The sequence below is a fragment of the Nyctibius grandis genome, chromosome 4, assembly GCF_013368605.1.
Source record: "Nyctibius grandis isolate bNycGra1 chromosome 4, bNycGra1.pri, whole genome shotgun sequence".
Classification (NCBI taxonomy): domain Eukaryota; kingdom Metazoa; phylum Chordata; class Aves; order Nyctibiiformes; family Nyctibiidae; genus Nyctibius; species Nyctibius grandis.
In genome coordinates, this window is record NC_090661.1 from 42,888,162 (window position 1) to 42,908,874 (window position 20,713).

Here is a 20,713-nt window from a genome sequence, read left to right on the forward strand (position 1 = left end):
CAACAGCACTCTTAAGGTGATGAACGATTTATTAAATGCTCACCTCAAATGTCGCAAAGGCTTCGAAACATACTTTTTTATGCAAGTGTTCAAGAAAACAACCGCAGAAAAATGACTGTCTTCCAATTAGTCATTCCTTAACTCTTCCTTTTCCAATCATGAAGATTAGTGAGAAGGTTGTGTCAATGTAGATAAAGTCAATAGGCTCTTTTCAGGTTCCTGAGCATGTCCATTTGAAAGTAATTTTAAGTTTTCTTATTGCATTTTTTTTTTTAGTGATTCTTGGTCTTCTGCTAGTGGGGAAAAAAACATGCTGATTCTGTTTTTTCTATCAGCAAACTTCAAAGCTAGTGATTATGAAGGACTGTTGATAGACCTGTGGAACTTCACAGCAATAGCTCCATGTTTTCCATAGGAAATGCTGGATGTTTTTTATTTCTGGGGAAAATTATGGCATTTATTTAAGTGCATAACTGTGGATTTAAAAATCTAATTTCAGACAAATGTGGTTTTAAATATATATTTATATAGATATATATATGAGCAGAAATACCATGGCAATGTTACTTACGTATTTGGAAAGTGCATAAATCTCTCAAATGAAATCTTTTGATATATATATGACATGATGTCATGCCAAGAGCTCTAGCGATGTTAAACAGGATAGTATCACCCACCATGATGTAACCAGAGTATTACATTACTCGGTTGATTATCTATTAATTACATAAATAATACATTAATTATTTTCAAAATGGTAGCCATTAGAGTATAAAAAATAATTACCTATCAAATATGGTGAGAGCACATCACTTTGTCATATATATTAAACCATCTTTGTCTCATTAAATCTGAAATCCACTATAAGTAAGTTTTCCATTCTTCACTGACCTCCTGGGGAAGTGTATAAAAGAGAAAATGGATATAATTAACAATACTGCAATGTATAATACATATATTTGAGAAAGAACATTTAGAACATTTTCAAAAACGATAGCTATGCCACTAGTAGGAAACCTGCTGGGGTTTAGTTTGACTTACTTTCCACTTCACCTAAGAGTTTAACCTTATTACTGCTTTCAGTGTGGTAAGTGAATCATTGTTTCTTAATGGAAATTTATTGTGCTGCACCATCCTGATTATACACACAGCCACTGTACACAGAGAAACATTTTTAATAAAATAAACTCAAGAATGCCATTGATTTTCATTCCATAATGTTATGTTTTAAATTACACTTGTGCCCTAGGAAAAACAGCTATTTCATTTTTAAGGTGTTTTCTTTTCATTTTGCAACTGGAGGATGAATTGAATGTATAGTTCACATGCAGTTGGGACCCCAGATGAGAACAATGTCGGGGGAGGAGAGGTTATGAAATTTACTAGTAGGAAATTATTTTGACTTCTTTGTTTTCTGTTATAAAAATCATGCCATACTAATTGGAGTGTTCTTTTTATTAAAGAATATACTACTGTGCTACTTTTCTTTTGGGATATTGCTGTGCAATAATAATACTTAGCATTTCTGTAGTACTATCCAGTCAAGGAGCAGTACATGCTGTACAAACTTTAATGAACTAAGCCCCACTAAACCTTTATTGTAGTATTATTATTATTCCCTTTTTAGAAATGAGGGAAATAAAATGCATGGAGATTAAGACTTTTCCATGTTTTCACAGAAGGTCAATGGCTGCATTAGGGTAGAACTCAGCTACAATGACCCTAATCTTTGGCACTAACCACAAGGCAGCCCTTCCTTTCTTCCTCTAGGTTACTTCTCAGTATATTCCATTTTCATATGTGATTAAAAGAGACTGTTTCCTTGCATTTACCGCTGTTTCTTGTTTATATTCAAAGTTCAAATCCTGCTGAGTATGTTTGTCTGGTTTTTTTCCATTATTATTAGCATATTTAGATATTGGAATTACTACAATATTATTAGTTATGGTCATTACCCAGTTTATGTAAGGTCCTGTATTTCTTGGTGTTATGGAAACTATGTGGTATACTTTGGTCAGCCCAGTGGTGTCTGTGCAACACAGCGTGCAGCCGGTCTGCAGAGCCATTTTGTTACTCATTTCACCAGCTTTCAGTGCTACTGGCTGCCTCAAACTTTTTCATAGTTACGAAAGAGAGGCACAAACTTTGCTACAGTCTATAGTGACACTTGCTGGCCATTCCACAGCAGCATTAAGTGAGCTTCTAAGTGTAGCCTAACGCGGGCTCCTGTTCAGAAGGAGGAAAGAGTGAACACAAGTTGCCCAGCTGTAAAAGGGGAAGTGTGAGTGTCTTACTCCTGGTTTGTTTTCTTCTGTTGCAACATGAAAAAACCCGTGAATCTGGACTAAGAAAATCAAGATATTGACTTAAAATTCATGAAATCTTCATAACTATGAACATACATTTTTTTAATTTATTTATGCTTTTTATTTCTGTTCTGCCTTTTGAGTCCCTCGAGTTTGTGTTTTCTAGCTTTTCACTGAAACAATGAGGACCAGAAGCAGAAATATACTTTTTAAATTACATACAAGCTTCTCATGTAAACACATACTTCTAGCAGCTGAAAGACCTAATGTCATGAGACTAATAATTGGCACAACTGATTTCCTAACCTAATGATGTATGGCAATTTTGTGGGTCAGGAGAGATTTGGAGCAGGAAAGAATGAGGGGCAATAATAAAAAGAATTCGCATTCTTTTATGAAAGTTTTAGTAAATTTCCTTTGAGTAAAGTCTAGCTAGAAATTTGTGTGCTTGTTGGCTTGTAAGTAGAAGTGTTCGGCCACATTTGCTTTTATGTGTCTGGGACTTCAAAAAGCATGGTGTTTTCTCTGCAAAATGCCCTCCAAAAGACAGCAAGGGAGCCTAAATAGTTATGTGATACTGTCACTTGCAATAAAACTTATGACTTTAAGTGTTCAATACAGAGAAATGACCAATCAGCATCAAAAAGGTAGTTGTTATGGCTTTGGCTCCCAGACCAGCTGCTCAAGAACAAGCTTAGACTTGCGAGTATCTGTCCATCTCATAATCCTTTCTTAGTCACGTAGAACTGGGAAAGCTTCTATTGCTTTCAGTAGCAAGACTTATAAAGGATCCTGTTCTCCTTCCCCTCCAAACTGGACTTTCTTGTTCAGAACAGGATTTTAGCAGAGGTTTTCTGCTAAATGGTGTGGCAGAATTTGGCAACAATAATGTTGAATTCATGTAGTTTTCTGATCTGGTTTTATCTGAAACAATAAACAACCTGCTCTATATATTGTCATACCCGTCTCCTAAATCTGTATTTGGGCCTTTAAAAAAGAGAAACCTGATGTTCAGCAGTACTGAAAGCTTGTGGTTCTCCTTGACTTTAGTCAATGTATCCATTAAAGAAATCAGACTGCTTATTCGTACCAAAAATGTTGGAAATATTTTCTCATTTAGTATTTCTAAAAGTCAATGGTCTATTAAATTCCATAGATAGTAGTATTTGTAGCCATTTCTGTTTGCCTTGTAAACAGTGTAAATTATCTGATGCTTGTAACTATTTCTAATGACTAGGCTTACTCAGTAGTGTATGCTTTCATTTTCCACTAAATTTGTGACTGAGCATACCAGATGATGCAATGGCATTTAAAAAAAAAGTATTTCTCAGCACCATCTCTTATATCTCCAATGCCTAAAGCAACTAAACTTCCTGATTAATCAATATAGGTTGTATTGGTAATTAATAATCAATCAGTTAATCAGTACTTCTTATGTTGCTTTTCATTTTAACTGAAAAGTTTGCATAAGTCAGCACTGCACATCTTACAAACAAGTCAGTTGAACATAATTCTATCAAATAAAACACAAGTGAGTTTGGGAGCATATAAGATTATGACCAAACTGAAATCAAAGTATTAACTTTGAGTAAAGGTTTGGAGACTCAGAGATTGGAGAAATGTTCCGGCTGTTCCTACAGGTGCCAGGAATCGCTTTTGCTACTGCATTTTGGATCCTTTACAATTTTTGGAATGATGTTCCTGGCAGAGCTGCAATCAAAGAATTACAGAAATTCAATGTGCATGTAACAAAAGTATGCACAACAATTTCCAATAGAAAGTCCAAAAGAAGTCAAGCAGGATTTAATCTTTTTTATACCTCTAAGATGATAAAGAAAAGTTGTAATAATTTTAATAAATTTCTCAAAAAGAGTGTGACTTCAGAGCCCTAAATCTTTTCACAGATGAAGAATGTTTACCCAAATTTTGTTTGGATTAAATTTTAACAAACAGGAAGGCATACAGTATTAAATCTTATGAAAAACAGGTAGGATTCCAAAGTCAAATGTAGCCTGATGCCACTTACAATGGTTTGAAGCAAACTCAGACTGAATTTACATGACCCACCATCCCAAAGCAGCACTTCTGTAGACCACTTAAATGAGAAGCCACTTCTTTACACTAAAGCAGTTCTACATATTTTTTTCCAAAAACGTGGTATTTTGGCCCTAACACAGTATGTGGGTTTATAGCTCTAATTTGATTTTAATATACTCAAATATCAATGCTCAATACTATATACACACACATACACATACACGGTACTCAAATACTTAATATACTCAAATGTATCTCAGTGTGTTTCAATAAGCTCCTCCTATTTAAGGCAACACTAATACAATTTACAGTTCCCATTTAGGACTAAATATCCCATCCGAGGTAGCAGCTTTCATTCTATCATCCCATTTGGACTGTGAAGCTTGAACTGTGAATTCTCTGAGATTGTTTACATTGTTACTTAGTTTTTAATTAATTAAAATCTCAAAATTAATCATAAACACTATCTGGCTGTCTAAAACCATTTTGCCCCACCCATGCTCCCTTTGCTGGGGGAAAGAAAGGGACAAAGATCTAGACACCGGGGATGGTTAAATCTGACATGCTGCAGGGTTCCACAGAGGTATCATAAAGTATCTGCATGCAGTTCTAATTCAACAGTGGTGATGGGTTTCTGGACTAAGATTGGGCTGTGGGATGGAGGTTACTGTAGTAGCAGGAAGAGCCCCGAGTTCAGCAGAGCTCAGATACAGCAATACATTGAATCCTTTGGTGGAGAAGAGACTAGCCTACTGGCTATTTTTAGGCCACTAATTCATATTTTGCTTCCTTCCTAGCTCTTTTTTTATGTACTGTCCCCTTATTTCTGGTATACCAAGATGATTACCCTGCAGACATCATAGCCATAGGGTAACGGTATGTTAAAACAGGCTAGCTTTAGATACCTACAGTGCAGAGATCTTGTCTGAGCTTCTTTTATAGTAATTGGGGGTGGTGGGGGGAGAGAAGCACTTTTAGGATGCGATTAATCTGTCCTGTTTCAGGCATCTGGCTACGGAGAAGATGTACTGTACCTCAGAATACCTGCTTCTAAATGACTAGCTCAGGCACCAAGTTCTCCATTAGCTCAGATGAATACCACTCAAGGAATCATCAGGAATGCCTTTAAAACTTGAGGGACTTGAAGATGTTGAGGCAACTTCAATCCCAGTTCAGAAAGATTTGCTGCTAATATCTGTGAGGTTCTCCCACACTAACTACAGGCTTATTGCTTTTCCAGAAAAGCTGAGCCTGAATTTCTCTCTCAGCCTTCCTGAATGTGCAATAGGGTGCTTATTTGAACCAGTGCCACCTTGTTAACTGGAGCTGGTGAGAAGGAGGCAATGGGGCTCCTGTCCCTGTTTTTCTCACTGTACTGGGATGGTCTGCATTTAATTCTCATGTCATGAGCAGACTTGTAAGACTTGAAGTCTGACTCAAGCTGACTAACACAGAAGACACCCTGGCTTACAGAGAAAGCTGTCCCAAACTGGTCATTACAAAGTAAAACTTGCAATTTCATAGTGACAAACGGCTTACAGTTCTTTCCCAAACCTTTCACATCAATGACATCTGCAGACTTTGGGCTATATTTCCCCTCTCAGTCATTGCCTCTTGAAGAGTCAGATGTGTAGAAGTGAGAATAGCTTAATGGCTTCTTTTGAGAGAACATTCTCTGTTCCTTCACTTATTATTGTCATTATCATTGAAGATATAATTGATCATCTTCTTTTGACCCACCCAAATGACTTCTTGAAAATGTGACTTCTTATTGTCCTGCTATTGCCTTGAAGATCTATTTACTGCAGAAAGAGAATCTTTCTCTTCTGTTACTATCAACCTGGAAAGGGAAAAGGAAAATGAGAAGAAAGCAAAAGATGACAAAAGAAAAAGAAATCTTTCCCCTAAAAATAAGCTAAGATTGACTTGCACTAATTTACAGTGAGGGTTGGTACTTTTGTTGGCCTCTAAGCTTTATTTCCTTTGTGAGTGAGAACACATAGAAAAACAAGTACAGTGTGGACTGGAAATATAAGAGAGTTAACAAAAATTCACTGTACTGTCTCCATTAAGGTCTGCTTTGTACTACTGCACGTGATTATACGATTTATTTGATTGTCTATAACTGCCCCTTTGGAGCCATAGCATTGCATTTTCAGGTGCAATTCTCTGCAATATTAGTGGATTATTGATTGAATAGTGTTCTCTAGAGCCATTAAATTCTACTAACAAGGTTTTTCTTTAATTGGTGGATCATTGACCTAGCAGACCGTTGCCTAATTGTGGTTTCAGTACTGGACAAGTTTCCCAAGTTTCATCTTTGCATGTGAGTTAATAGATCATAGTCCCAATAGGGAATAGTATTATAGACTGTATTAGTACCTTTACCCACACTAAAAGTAATTTCATACTGCCAGGAAACCCATTGATTTTAGTAGAATTATTTGCAGGGTAAAGTGTAATTCAGTATCAGTAAGAATATGAGTGTGAAAAGAACAGGCCTTCAGTATATATTCTAAAGTGTTATTTCAATCCTTATCAGGTATATTATGTATCACAAGTACGAGATGTTGGTCAGGAATGGGATTTGCAGATTGGCAACATATTACTAGAGACAGCAGAGCATCTTAGATTATGCTTGCTGCATGAATGGGAAAAAAAAAAAAAAGATATATGTGGATTCCTGTCCTTTGCAGGATGATATCCTTACTGGTCTGTTAGGAAAGTGCTGCATTTCCTCACCTCAGGATAAAACTGAAGACCTGGCCTCTAATCTGATGGATTTTCTGTGCATTTCTCCAATGACTGATGATGCAATGTCATTGGTAATGCACCACCTTTCCCTTTATTGCAGTGATGCTTATTTTCATGTTTTGGGCACAATAACAGGAATCTTGTTATGTTCTCTAGTCTAAGCTTTAGTGAAGGAAAGAAAGCTTGTCTCATGCCCTCTTTGCTTTCATCCTGTCTAGTCTTCTTACCCCAGTCCTGTTGTCCAGGCAATGGAAGAATGGCAGTTGAAGGTGCAATAATATGAGTAACACTGAGCCTCTAAGACCATCATACACAGTCACCTCATCCAGACATTTGGCTTTTGGCAACCCTTAGCTTTTTGACTGCCATTCACAGTTCATCCTGACCACATCACCTGCTTCTGTCCTCATCTCTACTTCTAGCCTTCGCATAGCCCTGGGGCTAAACTGCATGTCAAAGTTAGATATACCTAACTTGTACAAGAGGCAAGTTAATGTTCATTTAAAATCTGACATATTTATGCAAAAACTTGCCTAAAAATTATTTATGCGAGTAAGATACTGGGCCTAGTCTACTTCAGATATGAGTGAACCTACCTCATCACAGCGCTGCCTGGCTCTGGATGATTCTGGTGCAAGTAACTTCTCTTGTTGGGGACTTTTAGTTGAGTCTTGAGCTGATACCAAAAAATGTGTGTCAGTGTGTATATTTATGATTAAGATATGGCAAAAGAATGAAAATAATGTTTTAATGATATATCCATTCTGAGGATGTGTTGCTTTTTTGAAATAAGATGAGGAACACAATTTCTAGAAAAGCCTGCTTGTTGTCCTTGTGCATGTACGGATACACATGAAAGCACCATAATATATTTTCCTCTGTTTACCCTGGAGCAGCTCAAGCTGTACATTTTTGAATCCAGGCTAAATTTGCTTCACTGACACAAGAAAAAAGCCAAAGGAAATCTCTTTTCCTTACTCATTAGATGTGTTTATTTTCCCTTTCCTATCACCCTGCCTGTCCTGAAGTCTCCAAAAGATTAGTCTAATTTATTTTATGTTCACCGCTTTCCCATAAAAAGGTAATACCAATGCACTGTAGGATGTTTTTTTCCTGTAATTCAGAATAGGGTAAATTCTCAATACATTTTGGAATATACCAGGCCCATCACACAGGGACAGTGAAAATGCATGTCTACCAGCTGTGGGGGAACTAGATTGAGAAAGGGAGTAAGTACAATATTAACATCTGAACCTCAGCCTGAGGGTTACAGGTATTGATGTACATCCATGCAAGAAAGTTTTTCCTTTAAAGCCTCTTATACAGCTCTGAGGCAGGATACAAAGTTTTAACAGTTTTAACTGTTCATTAAAGATGGCTGAAATTCTGATACCTAACAGTTTTTAGGCAATTGGAGGGGGTTTCTTGGCATCTAATGTGCGATGTATGTTAATAAACATCTTGATTTCTTTTAAGCTGTAATTCTAAGTGAATTTCAGCAACTGGAAGTAGAGTTGAGCCTAACTTATGCCTCATTTGATTTTGTAAAGTTTTCATCTGTATCTTAAGTCATTTAATCTCTTGAATTTCCATGCACATTCATTTGAAACTCTGCCCAGTGTGGTGATGTAGCAAAAATTTCAAGGTTGTAATATCCACTACAGGCAAACGAATTTTTGGGTAGCATGGTTCAGGATTCATTGCAAAAGCAAAACATAGCACTGATATTTATCCTGCCTGTCTGATGCTTTCCCTACTTTTATTTTAGTACAGGGTACTAGAAGGTAAGGGGGCCCAAGATAGTTGGTTAGCATTCAAGGACTGCTTCTTCCGAGCTCAAGACCAGAGCATCCCAACAAGTAGGAAGTCAAGGAAGGGTACCAGGAGACCTGCATGGGTAAACAGGGAACTGCTGGGCAAACTCAAGTGGAAGAGGAGGGTGTACAGATCATGGAAGGAGGGGCTGGCCACTTGGGAGGAATATAAGTCTGTTGTCAGAGGATGTAGGGATGTAGCTACGGCCTCCTTGGAATTAAAACTTGCAAGAGAGGTCAAGGACAACAGAAAGGGCTTCTTCAAATACATTGCAGGTAAAGACAATACTAGAGGCAATGTAGGCCCACTGATGAATGAGGTGGGGGTCCTGGAGACAGAGGATAAAAAGAAGGCGGATTTACTGAATGCCTTCTTTGCCTCTGTCTATACTGTTGGAGGCTGTCCTGAGGAGCCCCGGACCCCTGAGGCCTCAGAAGAAGTCAGGATAGAGGAGGAATCTGTCTTGGTTGATGAGGGCTGGGTCAGGGACCAATTAAGCAACCTGGATGTCCATAAATCCATGGGCCCTGATGGGATGCACCCGCGGGTGCTGAGGGAGCTGGCGGAAGTCATTGCTAGGCCACTGTCCATCATCTTTGCTAAGTCGTGGGCAACGGGAGAGGTGCCTGAGGACTGGAGGAAAGCGAATGTCACTCCAGTCTTCAAAAAGGGCAAGAAGGAGGACCCGGGTAACTATAGACCAGTCAGCCTCACCTCCATCCCCGGAAAGGTGATGGAGCAACTTGTTCTTGGTGCTGTCTCTAGGCACATCAAGGATAGGGGGATCATTAGGGGCACTCAGCATGGCTTCACCAACGGGAAGTCATGCTCAACCAACCTGATAGCCTTTTATGAGGACATAACCCGGTGGATAGATGATGGTAAAGCTGTGGATGTGGTCTATCTCGATTTCAGTAAAGCGTTTGACACGGTCTCCCACAGCATCCTTGCAGCTAAACTGGGGAAGTGTGATCTGGATGATCGGGTAGTGAGGTGGATTGTGAACTGGCTGAAGGAAAGAAGCCAGAGAGTGGTGATCAATGGGACAGAGTCCAGTTGGAGGTCTGTGTCTAGTGGAGTCCCTCAAGGGTCGGTACTGGGACCAGTACTATTCAATATATTCATTAATGACTTGGATGAGGGAATAGAGTGCACTGTCAGCAAGTTCGCTGATGACACAAAACTGGGAGGAGTGGCTGACGCGCCGGAAGGCTGCGCAGCCATTCAGAGAGACCTGGACAGGCTGGAGAGTTGGGCGGGGAGAAATTTAATGAAATATAACAAGGGCAAGTGTAGAGTCCTGCATCTGGGCAAGAACAACCCCATGTACCAGTACAAGTTGGGGGCAGACCTGTTGGAGAGCAGCGTAGGGAAAAGGGACCTGGGGGTCCTAGTGGACAGCAGGATGACCATGAGCCAGCAGTGTGCCCTTGTGGCCAAGAAGGCCAATGGCATCCTGGGGTGGATTAGAAGGGGTGTGGTTAGCAGGTCAAGAGAGGTTCTCCTCCCCCTCTACTCTGCCCTGGTGAGGCCGCATCTGGAGTATTGTGTCCAGTTCTGGGCCCCTCAGTTCAAGAAGGACAGGGAACTGCTAGAGAGAGTCCAGCGCAGAGCCACGAAGATGATTAAGGGAGTGGAACATCTCCCTTATGAGGAGAGGCTGAGGGAGCTGGGTCTCTTTAGCTTGGAGAAGAGGAGACTGAGGGGTGACCTCATTAATGTTTATAAATATGTAAAGGGCAAGTGTCATGAGGATGGAGCCAGGCTCTTCTCAGTGACATCCCTTGACAGGACAAGGGGCAATGGGTGCAAGCTGGAACACAGGAGGTTCCACATAAATATGAGGAAAAACTTCTTTACGGTGAGGGTGACCGAACACTGGAACAGGCTGCCCAGAGAGGTTGTGGAGTCTCCTTCTCTGGAGACATTCAAAACCCGCCTGGACGCGTTCCTGTGTGATATGGTCTAGGCAATCCTGCCCCGGCAGGGGGATTGGACTAGATGATCTTTCGAGGCCCCTTCCAATCCCTAACATTCTGTGATTCTGTGATTTTCAGGGGGGCAAAAAAGAAACCCTAGCAAATTGTGCCACTACTTTCAATATTTTCCCATTGGATCTGTTTCTCTGGAAAAAGAACTTCTCAAATTGAATGAAAAGAGGGCACGAACCGGAGGCATTTATAAACACAAGGAGTGCCAGTATAGGAAAATGGATCTTCCTACCATCATGTCTGGCTCCTCTGTCTGAATGACTTGGCTTATCCCCTGGAAGCAAGTTAACCCCAACTTTGCCGTGTGTAGTAAATAGCTCTAAAATATTTCAGTGTGAAAATTAATCTAATTCACCATATGAAACACAAGAAAAATAAGACTTGGAAAAACTATTTTGTATTTCAGTAGGGAAGATGTATTTACATCCAACACTGTTTTTCTTTCATTTTTAAAAGTTACCTCCCTGTAATTGCACACTAGTTTAGAGCTAAGATAAGAGCATCTTAACAATAATGAGCACTTTTTTAACAAATTATTGCCAAAAGTGCATTCTTTATTCCAGGGAGACACTGTAATAGATACCAGCGCTTTAGTAATGATACAAGCAATCTGTAAGCTATTATAGTTTCTTTTATAGTAACTTAATCTTCATATTGTTCTATATGTCTGGAATTTTAATAGTGTTTTTAATTTATGAAGAGAAGTATATTATATATTACTAGTTACATGGGAATATGAGCTAAATATCAGACCATTGAACTATATTCTTAGAAACAAATATTTTGAAGTACTTAAAGGAGCATAAGGAATAGAGCAAAGAAATTAAAAAATGTCGTACAGATGTAATAGCAGCTTTTATGGAATGAGCACAGAAGCATCTGTTCTGGATTGTTACTGGTTTTAATGCATATATTATATTTCTGGAGAAAAATGAGAGCACGGGTACTTTTAGAATGCTATTTAAAAATAAATATTTTATTTAAAATAAATATATTTACCTAATTAATACATTTATTTGCATTATTGATTACAAATAAACACAAACTCCCATTTACTTTTTTAATACTAGTGAAATTAATTAATTGATACTTAACCTAACTCTATTAAGCACTTGTTTGTATGTAGAACATAAGCTCCTATGTAGATTCTTGAAGCCAGTGCAAAAATGAAGTATTTTTTCCTATTAGTTCATTGCCATTTTTTAGTATGTATAGAAACAGACACAGTTCACAAGGAATATAGTGAACTGTGCTCAGACTTGTAAGAGAGATATCGTTAACACTTTGCTGAGCAGTGAGTTACAGAGAGATATGATCAGCGTAGCAATTTAGTGGTTGTAATGCTATTAAAAGTAGGGCTTTTAAATAAAGAGAACCAGTTTGCTGTTTTGAAAGAAGTCATATTCTACTTTAAACTGTCATTCTGTATTTCTGACTTGCAATTAGATAATATCTCTAAAATGTCAGTCCCAGATTCTGTTGTGACCGTCATCGTAATAAAATGTGACAGCAAAGATATTATATCAATACTTTTTCCATAATTATCATTAAAGATCTCTCAAGGGTTAAGTACCAAGGTTTTCCACTGAATGGTCTGCAAGCCTTGTGCCTTTAAAATCTTTTAATATAGCCAAGACTGGTGACAACCAGGAGACAAATCTATGAACAAACGCATTTGGAGAGAATAGTTTTGTGGTGTGTGATGTATGTTACATAAATGAGCTTATTAGGACTCTCATCTATTTTATTATTGGTGCCCAATTTAATAGAGGCATTTAAAAAACAATATTTCTGCCTGACTCCCTGAAATGAAGAAGATACATTGATATAATTGAGAGCAAATGATTGCATGTTGTGCCATTTAATCATGTCATTTTTCAATTGCTGTTTTTTGCACTTCACTGCATACTTATAGAATATTTAGCTTCAGTATAGATTAAGTCCCACAGTATGCAACCAAGTAGAGTTCCCATATTAGGTGACATTTTCTTTTAACCTTGAAATCAGCAAAAGCACACAGGTTTGTCAGTATTTTTCTAAAAGATGACAAGTCATCATTCATTTCCTATCTTTGTCATTTAGCTTTTTTATTTTGAGGAATTACTTTCTTACTAATAATTTTTGAGGAATTATTGGCTTTCTTTTTCATTCAGAAACAGAAATTCTTATTTTCACCATGTGTCCTCTAAGAATGGAATTTGAAATACAGGGATGCATGACCCGCACAAGAGAAGTTCAACAGGCATTGCCACTTCACAGAAAACACTGAAAACTACATTTTGCCCAACATTTGTGAGCATATTGTTTCCTGTTTTCCCTTTATTGATGTATTAGTGCTGTTAGCCATGCTACTTAAATGTTTTACGTGAGCACTTTTGAAAACCGAAGTGCTGCACTAGCCAAAAATCAGATGCTTTTAAGAGTTGCACTTTGATTATTGTACTCAGAAAGGTGGCCTCCATTCTCAGATTCTGCCTTAACTTCTGCTCATGGCTGTTGTAAGAAATAACAACTGTGCCATCTTCATTTCATCTTCCATCAGGCAACAGCTGATGCAATAGGAAGGGTATCATTCTCTCCCTCACATACCCACATCCTGTAACAAGGAGAAAGAGTAAACCTTTAACAGACCAAGGTCAGACACAAATTTCCTCTTGGATCCGGTGATTCCAGATTTATCTGCAGCAGAGCTTCTTTCATTTTCCTACAAACAGCCAGTATTGCCCATACACAGAAACACAATGTAAGCCTAGAAATAGCATTTGTCTCAGTATATCTTGGCATTTCTTATGAACCTGAAAGCACAAAGAAAATCCATCTGAGTCAGTTACCATTTGTCACCTTCTAACTATTTTCAAAGCTCTGGGCACCTCTACATGGACCTTTATTACTCCTAATAGCAGAGTGAAAGCAAGAAAGATGGAAATGATTGAAAGAACTTCAGATCACGTTAAAATGAATTCCCCAAACACTACGTAATAAGTGATGCTACAAAAATCATAGCTCAACATTTTATGTGGTGATTATATGTGCATTATGTGGATTTAAGTGAGCTAAACTAATCTTAAACTGACTTTTAAACTATTTTTAGGTGCAGAAGTCCCACTGAATTAACTGAGAACCTTAGTACTTTTAAACGATTAATATTAAACACCTGGTCAAGAACCTTGATATAAAAGTGCTTTAGTGGCCAACTCATTGTCCTGGTTTCATTGGGATTTTGTTTCAGTTTGTGGCCAGCCATGGTGATCAGGGCCATTAGCAGTTAAATGCAGGGCAGCTGACCCAGGCTGGCCCACAGGTGTATTCTGTAACATTAACAATCAAGTTCACTATAAAAGGGAGGGCTTAGGGGGGAGAGGTGGGGCTGTTTTAGCTCTCTTTTTTCATGGTTCCTCCCTCCCTTAATTGCTGATGATTGCTATTCCTGGACAACCTGCTGTAACCTGTAGCTAAGTACACTTTTGTGTGTTTTGTGTTAGTATTTATATTAGTTTCTTTATTTTATTAAATCTGTTTAATTTTAACCCATGAGTCTCCCTCTTTTTTTCCCAATTTCCTTCCTCAGTTGGGAAAGGGACATTGGGTGAGAGAAAAACTGTTATTGTTTAGCCCCAGGTGTGGGCTAAAAGAAGACACTCATCTACCATGCTGTGTGGGAATGCTGAATTCTCATCTGTGCCCTTCAGTCGTGCAGAGCAGGCAGTGCAGCACAGCTCAGGTACTGATACACTGCAGAAGGCTGAGGGATGGAGGGGGACTGGGGCTTGAAGGGTTCTAATATTCCTCAACTTCCCACCTTTCTATGCCTCCCACACTCTCTGGCACTGCATAAAGCTGCAAACATGTTTTTGGTCATGTGCCATTCACTTAGGAGTCATGCAGCTGTGCAGAGCACCTTCTGTTCAGATCACGGCTACTTCCATCCCCATAGATAGTGCCATTAGCCCATGGCTTGGAAAGAGTGTTTGATGTCTTTTGACTCAGCAGGGGCTTTTCCAGATGATTTAAGGCATGGTATTAATAAGCTGTGAAAGTAGTTTCAGCTAGCCCTTTTTAGCTGTGCAGGTGATAACTTCAAAGAACTGAAAATAGGAGTAGGCAGAGGGAAGAAAAATCTTCCAAGATTCTAATGGCATGGACAGGAATCCTCAGTATGAGAAACCATGACTCGTAATAACATTATAATGAATAACACCTCAATGTTATCAGGGTATCTGTTGCAAAGCAAAGGACTGAGAGACAGAGTCAAGTTTGCACACAGCAGCTGCAGTTACTATGTATACTCAGCCTGCAGCAAAAAAATCAAATACATTAATTTAAGTCTCTCTGCAAACGATTTAAGTGAATGTGTTTCTCCCACTTTGGATTGTGTTTGTAGTTACCACAGCTCAACAGACGCATGATAGTGTGATGAGCCACAATAAAAAGTGTCTGATCTCTTAAGCTATACTTCATCAAATCTGCATACAGAGGAGACTAAGCAAGCCTAAGTGATGCTCCTCAGCCTACTGTTAGATCATTTCCTAATTTTCTGAACTGTCAAGTACCCAGTAGCTTATTGTAGCAGCTGTATACCATCAGGCCCAAGACTCAGCAGAGATACTCATCATCTTTCATTTTATTTTTTTTTAATTAATCATGAATTATAGCTGTTAATTCACAATGTAGAACGTACCTTGCAAATAATTAAAGTAACTGTGGTCCTGGAAGCATACTTTGTGTGTACAATTGCCGTGTTGACAGGTTTGTATAAAAGCATGCCATTTTAACAGTAGCAGATCATGGATGGATATACAACACTGTGAGATATCATGTCATAGGATACAGGCAATTATTGTGTCCCTTTAGGACACTGTATACCAGACCCTAATACTGCTTAGATCCATTATGGTTAGCTCTATTATATAGGGTTTAAAGATGTCTTTACGTGATTAAGTTCTCTCGCTAAGTATTGTTGCTATAGCCAAGTCTTTCAACACGCTGTTAGATACAAGCACTTCATTCTTCTCCTGTTTAATATTAACCATAATATCATGTAATAAAATTGAAACAAAAGTGCCATAGGCCTAATTGTACTGTCACAGCCATGTAAATCAGAAATAGCTTCAGTAAAGCTACTGTTATTATGCTGGTGTAAAATTGATGTAAATTAGAAATGACTTGGATGCTGTAGCTCTGTTTTCACATAACACAATGTAAAGGCCTCCCTTGAACTCCCATATAATGGCTTATGAATTAAATACTCCTTACCTCATCATTTTATATGATACTGTATCAAAAAAGAACAATATTGATAAAGGATGACATAATCAGATAGATCAAGGTAAGTTAATGTTATGGGGCCAGATTCTGAGCTGTATTGACTTCCATGAAGTTAATGCAGATCTACAACAGATTTGATTGCCATCTGTATATAACTTACCATCTCTTCCATAAAACTGAATTGCTTAGCTGTTATATAATTTAAAGAAGAACGCTGACATCGTATTTAGGTAGATTGTTTGGTTTGGTTTGAGTTTTTTCTGCTGTGACATTAGGCTAATGAACAGCATCAGAAAGGAAATGTGCCAGACGTGGTGGTTACATCAGGAACTATGTAAGAAACTACTAATGAACTCTAGGAAAATAAATAAGGGCAAGTTCAGGAAGCGTAAGTTAAAATGCAGCTCTGGTATAAATTGAATAATAAAATTCCTGGTCATATTTTGCCATAAATAGTGGTTTGGGAATTTGTCATTCACCTTATTTAAAATTCAGAAATATTAAATGTACAGGGTTCTCTCATTATAGAAGTAATAGAATTCTAGCTATTACAGAGTTAGGGTAATTTAAATAGCTATAGAATGCATTATATCAATAAGTGGAACATCTGTATGAAATGTCCACCTGCTGATATACTACTCAGTGTACTTTACAATGAAATGTACTTAATCATTTTCAGACGTCTTCTAATGAAGCCTTATCAGGATTAACATTTTGAACACAAATACTTTTAGGCATTAAAACTTCCACTTTAAATGAGATTGCATTGTCTTGTTTACCCTTGTTGATTAATAAGCAATCTGTTAACTGTTAGAATGGCCCAATTGTGCCAGTGAAATAGATTAGCAATTCATCTATGTTTGTGGGTTTAATCATCATTTCTCTTGAAGGCTTTGAATAAAAAAAATCGCTTGCACACTATCCACAGGCAAAGAAAAGATATCTATTTTTAGATGTGTATACCAATGTTTTGCTTCAGACTTTCAGCTTAGAATTACTGATCAAGCACATACTTCCAGCAGTAAAATACTCCTTTGAGGTACAACATTTATAAGTGTAAATTCCAATTTTTAAAGAAAAAGTGATATGAAAATCTGGAACTTGATTTAACTTTCTACACAATGTTATTATTTTGCTAATAAAAATTATGAGGGCAGGTCCTGATTTTTTATCTGTTAACATTTGTGAACAGCTTTGAGAGATGCGGTGGCTTTTTTTTGTTTGCTTATTATGATTAACTGGAAGCTTAAAGGCAAATACCCTGTCTTCAAAAAAAGATGATAGTTCAGATTTTCTCATGGGGTCATGCACTTTCATCTGTGGCATCCCACAGAGGGAAACAGATGTTGGCAAGTTACAATTTAAATTATCTGTAAAGCTCCCACGTGCGGAGCACTGTTCTGTTAAATTCAGGAGTAGCAGAGGCCTATGATAATAGTTGAATACTTGAACCATGCAATGCTATAAAAGCATAGAGTCTCAGAAGCTGGGCTGAAGCAGCCATCCTCAGATGCATTTGTGCCTTCTGTACGCCAGATTCATAGATATTATTATTAAAACACATTATGAGTTAATGAAATCTTGATTTGATGTTGAATGACAGTAAGAGTGTGATTGTGGATAAAACCATGCTCGAAAGCAGCCCATGCCAGTAACTGCTTCCGGGTGGCAGATCCCTCTCTAGTTTTGGCATGTATTTGTGCTGCTATTTGATGAGATTCTCAGCGTAGTTACTTAGTTTTCTGGCGTAGAACCAACATATCCTGGCTTCCATCAATATTCAGCAATATCAGGGCTTAGCAATTGTCTCCCATCATGCAGTTCACATCAGACTGCATTCTTGGTAGCACTGGAATTGGTATGATTAAATAAATGCGGTGAATAACTCATCTTTAAGAAGAATACAGTTATCATAGTATTCTTACATTTACTTGAATATGCAACTACCCTGGAAATATTTTATGATAACAAAAAACTTCTGTAAAGAATTTTATACTGAATTTTCTCCTTTCTTAAGGTTTCTCCTCTGACAGGGTACATATGACCCATAATTTCTATTGTTTTTTTTCTAAAAATATATATATTCTTATTGCATGAATACAATTTTTTTCCCCCATTTTTTCCTGAAGAATTTCTGAAGCTAATTACTGTCAGGGTAACTCATTTCAGATGTGTCCCAGTTGAATGAAAAAAAAGGAAGTATAAACCAGTCTACACCATAAAACTTTCAACATTATTGAGACAGGTAGCTATGTATGGCATTTGTTTGAAGAAGACTGAAAGTAGCTTTACTCCTTCTGTGCTATTAAGACTGTGTTTATCTGAAAATAAAGCACTAAGCTTTGACACTAAGTATGGGAATTTATGGAAGAGCTGAAAAAACTATTGTAATACAGAAATTTGGCACCATTAAATATCAGATAATAGTTAATGTTTTAATTTGCAAAGTATTCCACACTGACATCTGTTGTTTGTCTGTCTTGCAGTCTCTATGCTGTGAGATCAAACAGAGACGTCGTGGGGTAGCCTCTGTGCTGCGATTATGCCAGCACCTCCTGGATGACCAGGAGACCTGCAACCTAAATGCAGATCACCAGTCCATGCAGTTGATAATCGTAAACCTTGAGAGGAGGTGGGAAGCCATTGTCATGCAAGCTGTCCAGTGGCAAACAAGGCTACAGAAGAGATTGGAAAAAGACTCGGTGAGTGATGCTTGCTTCAAAAAGATCTCATGTGGTTTCATTTTTCATGAGAGACTTTTTCAGTGCAAGACAAGGACATTCATCGCAGAGCGTTTTCTTCTGACTAAAGATGTCATTCCTAGTCTACTGCCAACAGGTGAAGCTTTAGTTTATCTTAATCAACATTGTATTCTATGGACAAAACTGATTAAGATAAACTCACAATATACATGTTCTGTTTGCTGGATATTTAATCTCATCACATTTGATCCTGTCAACAATAAAAACAATCTTCTCCTGTGCCAAGTTGCTCAGTACCTAACAGAACTGGGCCCAGAGACATACTTCACTGATGGTAAATATATTTCAGAAAAAGTATTTCCTGTGTAAGTAAGACTGGTTTTAATTAGCATCCCAGCAGTAGATGTGTATTTCACATAGAATGCCATGGGTATATGATTAATATACAATTCTATGTTATTTGAATATAAGTAAAATGCATTAATTTGCTTTTATCTCAGGGAAATGATTCCTAAGAGGCAAAATAGCACTCTGCTTAAACCATCCGTTAAGTGGCATAAATTAGATAGATTTTCTACAGCATAAAACTATATTACAAAGCGGTATCTACATTTAAACAGTAAACCATAGGGGGAACAATATAATCCCTACTGTAACACCATTGACTGTAATGGATGAATTGGCTCAGCATGTTCTGTGCTACTATCATAATGCTGGAGTCTGTATACTGCAGCTACATTGACAGCAATGATAACCCGATGTAGTGCATCCACTGAAGAGCCTTGATGAGATTTGAGAACAAGTGACGTATATTTAGTTTACATAACTTTTTAGGTTTATATCAAGCAAATAAAAGGAAAAAATACTTGACACAACTTGCTTCCTAAAAATTATCTGACTAACAATGAAATACTACATTTGACTTCTTTTTGTTAAAGTTCCTTTACAAAAATAACAGAAGCTGTAATTCACTGGTTCAGTTATGGTAGTATAATGTGAATATATACAAGATATTATTCATAAACACTAGCAGTTCCTGAGTGAAAATACTATTAGTCTAAACGGGCCAAGAAATGGTGAATTAGTGAGGAGGATGCTGTGGACAAGTGAACCGTTGAAGGTAATCTGTTGCTTGCCTACCTTTGTCAAATGCTTTAAAGTAGGAGTGCTCCTCTGCCTGTTTGATTATTGGCTGCTTTGCTTTAGGTATTGAGGTAGAAATGGGACTTGAGGAAGGAATAGGGTTTGAATAGACTTTCAGGACAAGTCAAAAGGGCCATGTCTCTTTATGAGGCAACATGGAAGGAAGACATCATTGAAAAGCAGATGGAGTGTCAACGTTAGTGTTATAAGCATGAGAGTAGTTAACTGACAATGTAAGAAGTGCAGATAATTGAGAAGAGTCAGTTAGCCCTCAAAAATTTTATCTGGCTGGAAGAAGTGTAAAAATGATGAAGCTACATGTGATTGTACAAGGGTATAGAGAAAAGAAAAGATTATTTTTCAACCTATCCTTATACATCTATGTGCAGAGAGGGAAGTATCAGCTGAAGAGGAATGCTATTGGAAATAACCAAGGAGATCAACTGAGAGCTTTCACTATATGACCAACAGAAAAAATGAGCAAATCTTAATGATGCTAAGATTCCTCTCATAGAGCTAGTGAGAGCTGCAGATGTCACAGCTGATGCAGATTACCAGAGGGAGAACAGTCATACTGACAGAGCACGAAGAAAAGAGGAGATGTGGGGAGGATAGAGCAAGAGTTCCATTTTGTCTGTTTAGTTTATGCTAATGGACACTAAGAAGGAGATACTTAAAAAGCAGAAGAGCAGGGTTAGAT

The 20,713-nt window shown here is 37.9% G+C and overlaps 1 protein-coding gene across 1 annotated transcript in view; it reads left to right on the plus strand.

Annotated features, from left to right (window-relative positions):
• Positions 1–20,713, plus strand: part of AKAP6 (A-kinase anchoring protein 6) — a 255,963-nt gene that overhangs the window by 201,141 nt on the left and 34,109 nt on the right. The window contains exon 12 of the mRNA XM_068397672.1: positions 18,655–18,870. Within this exon, the coding sequence (XP_068253773.1) occupies positions 18,655–18,870 (216 nt within the window). The remainder of the gene's footprint in view (positions 1–18,654; positions 18,871–20,713) is intronic.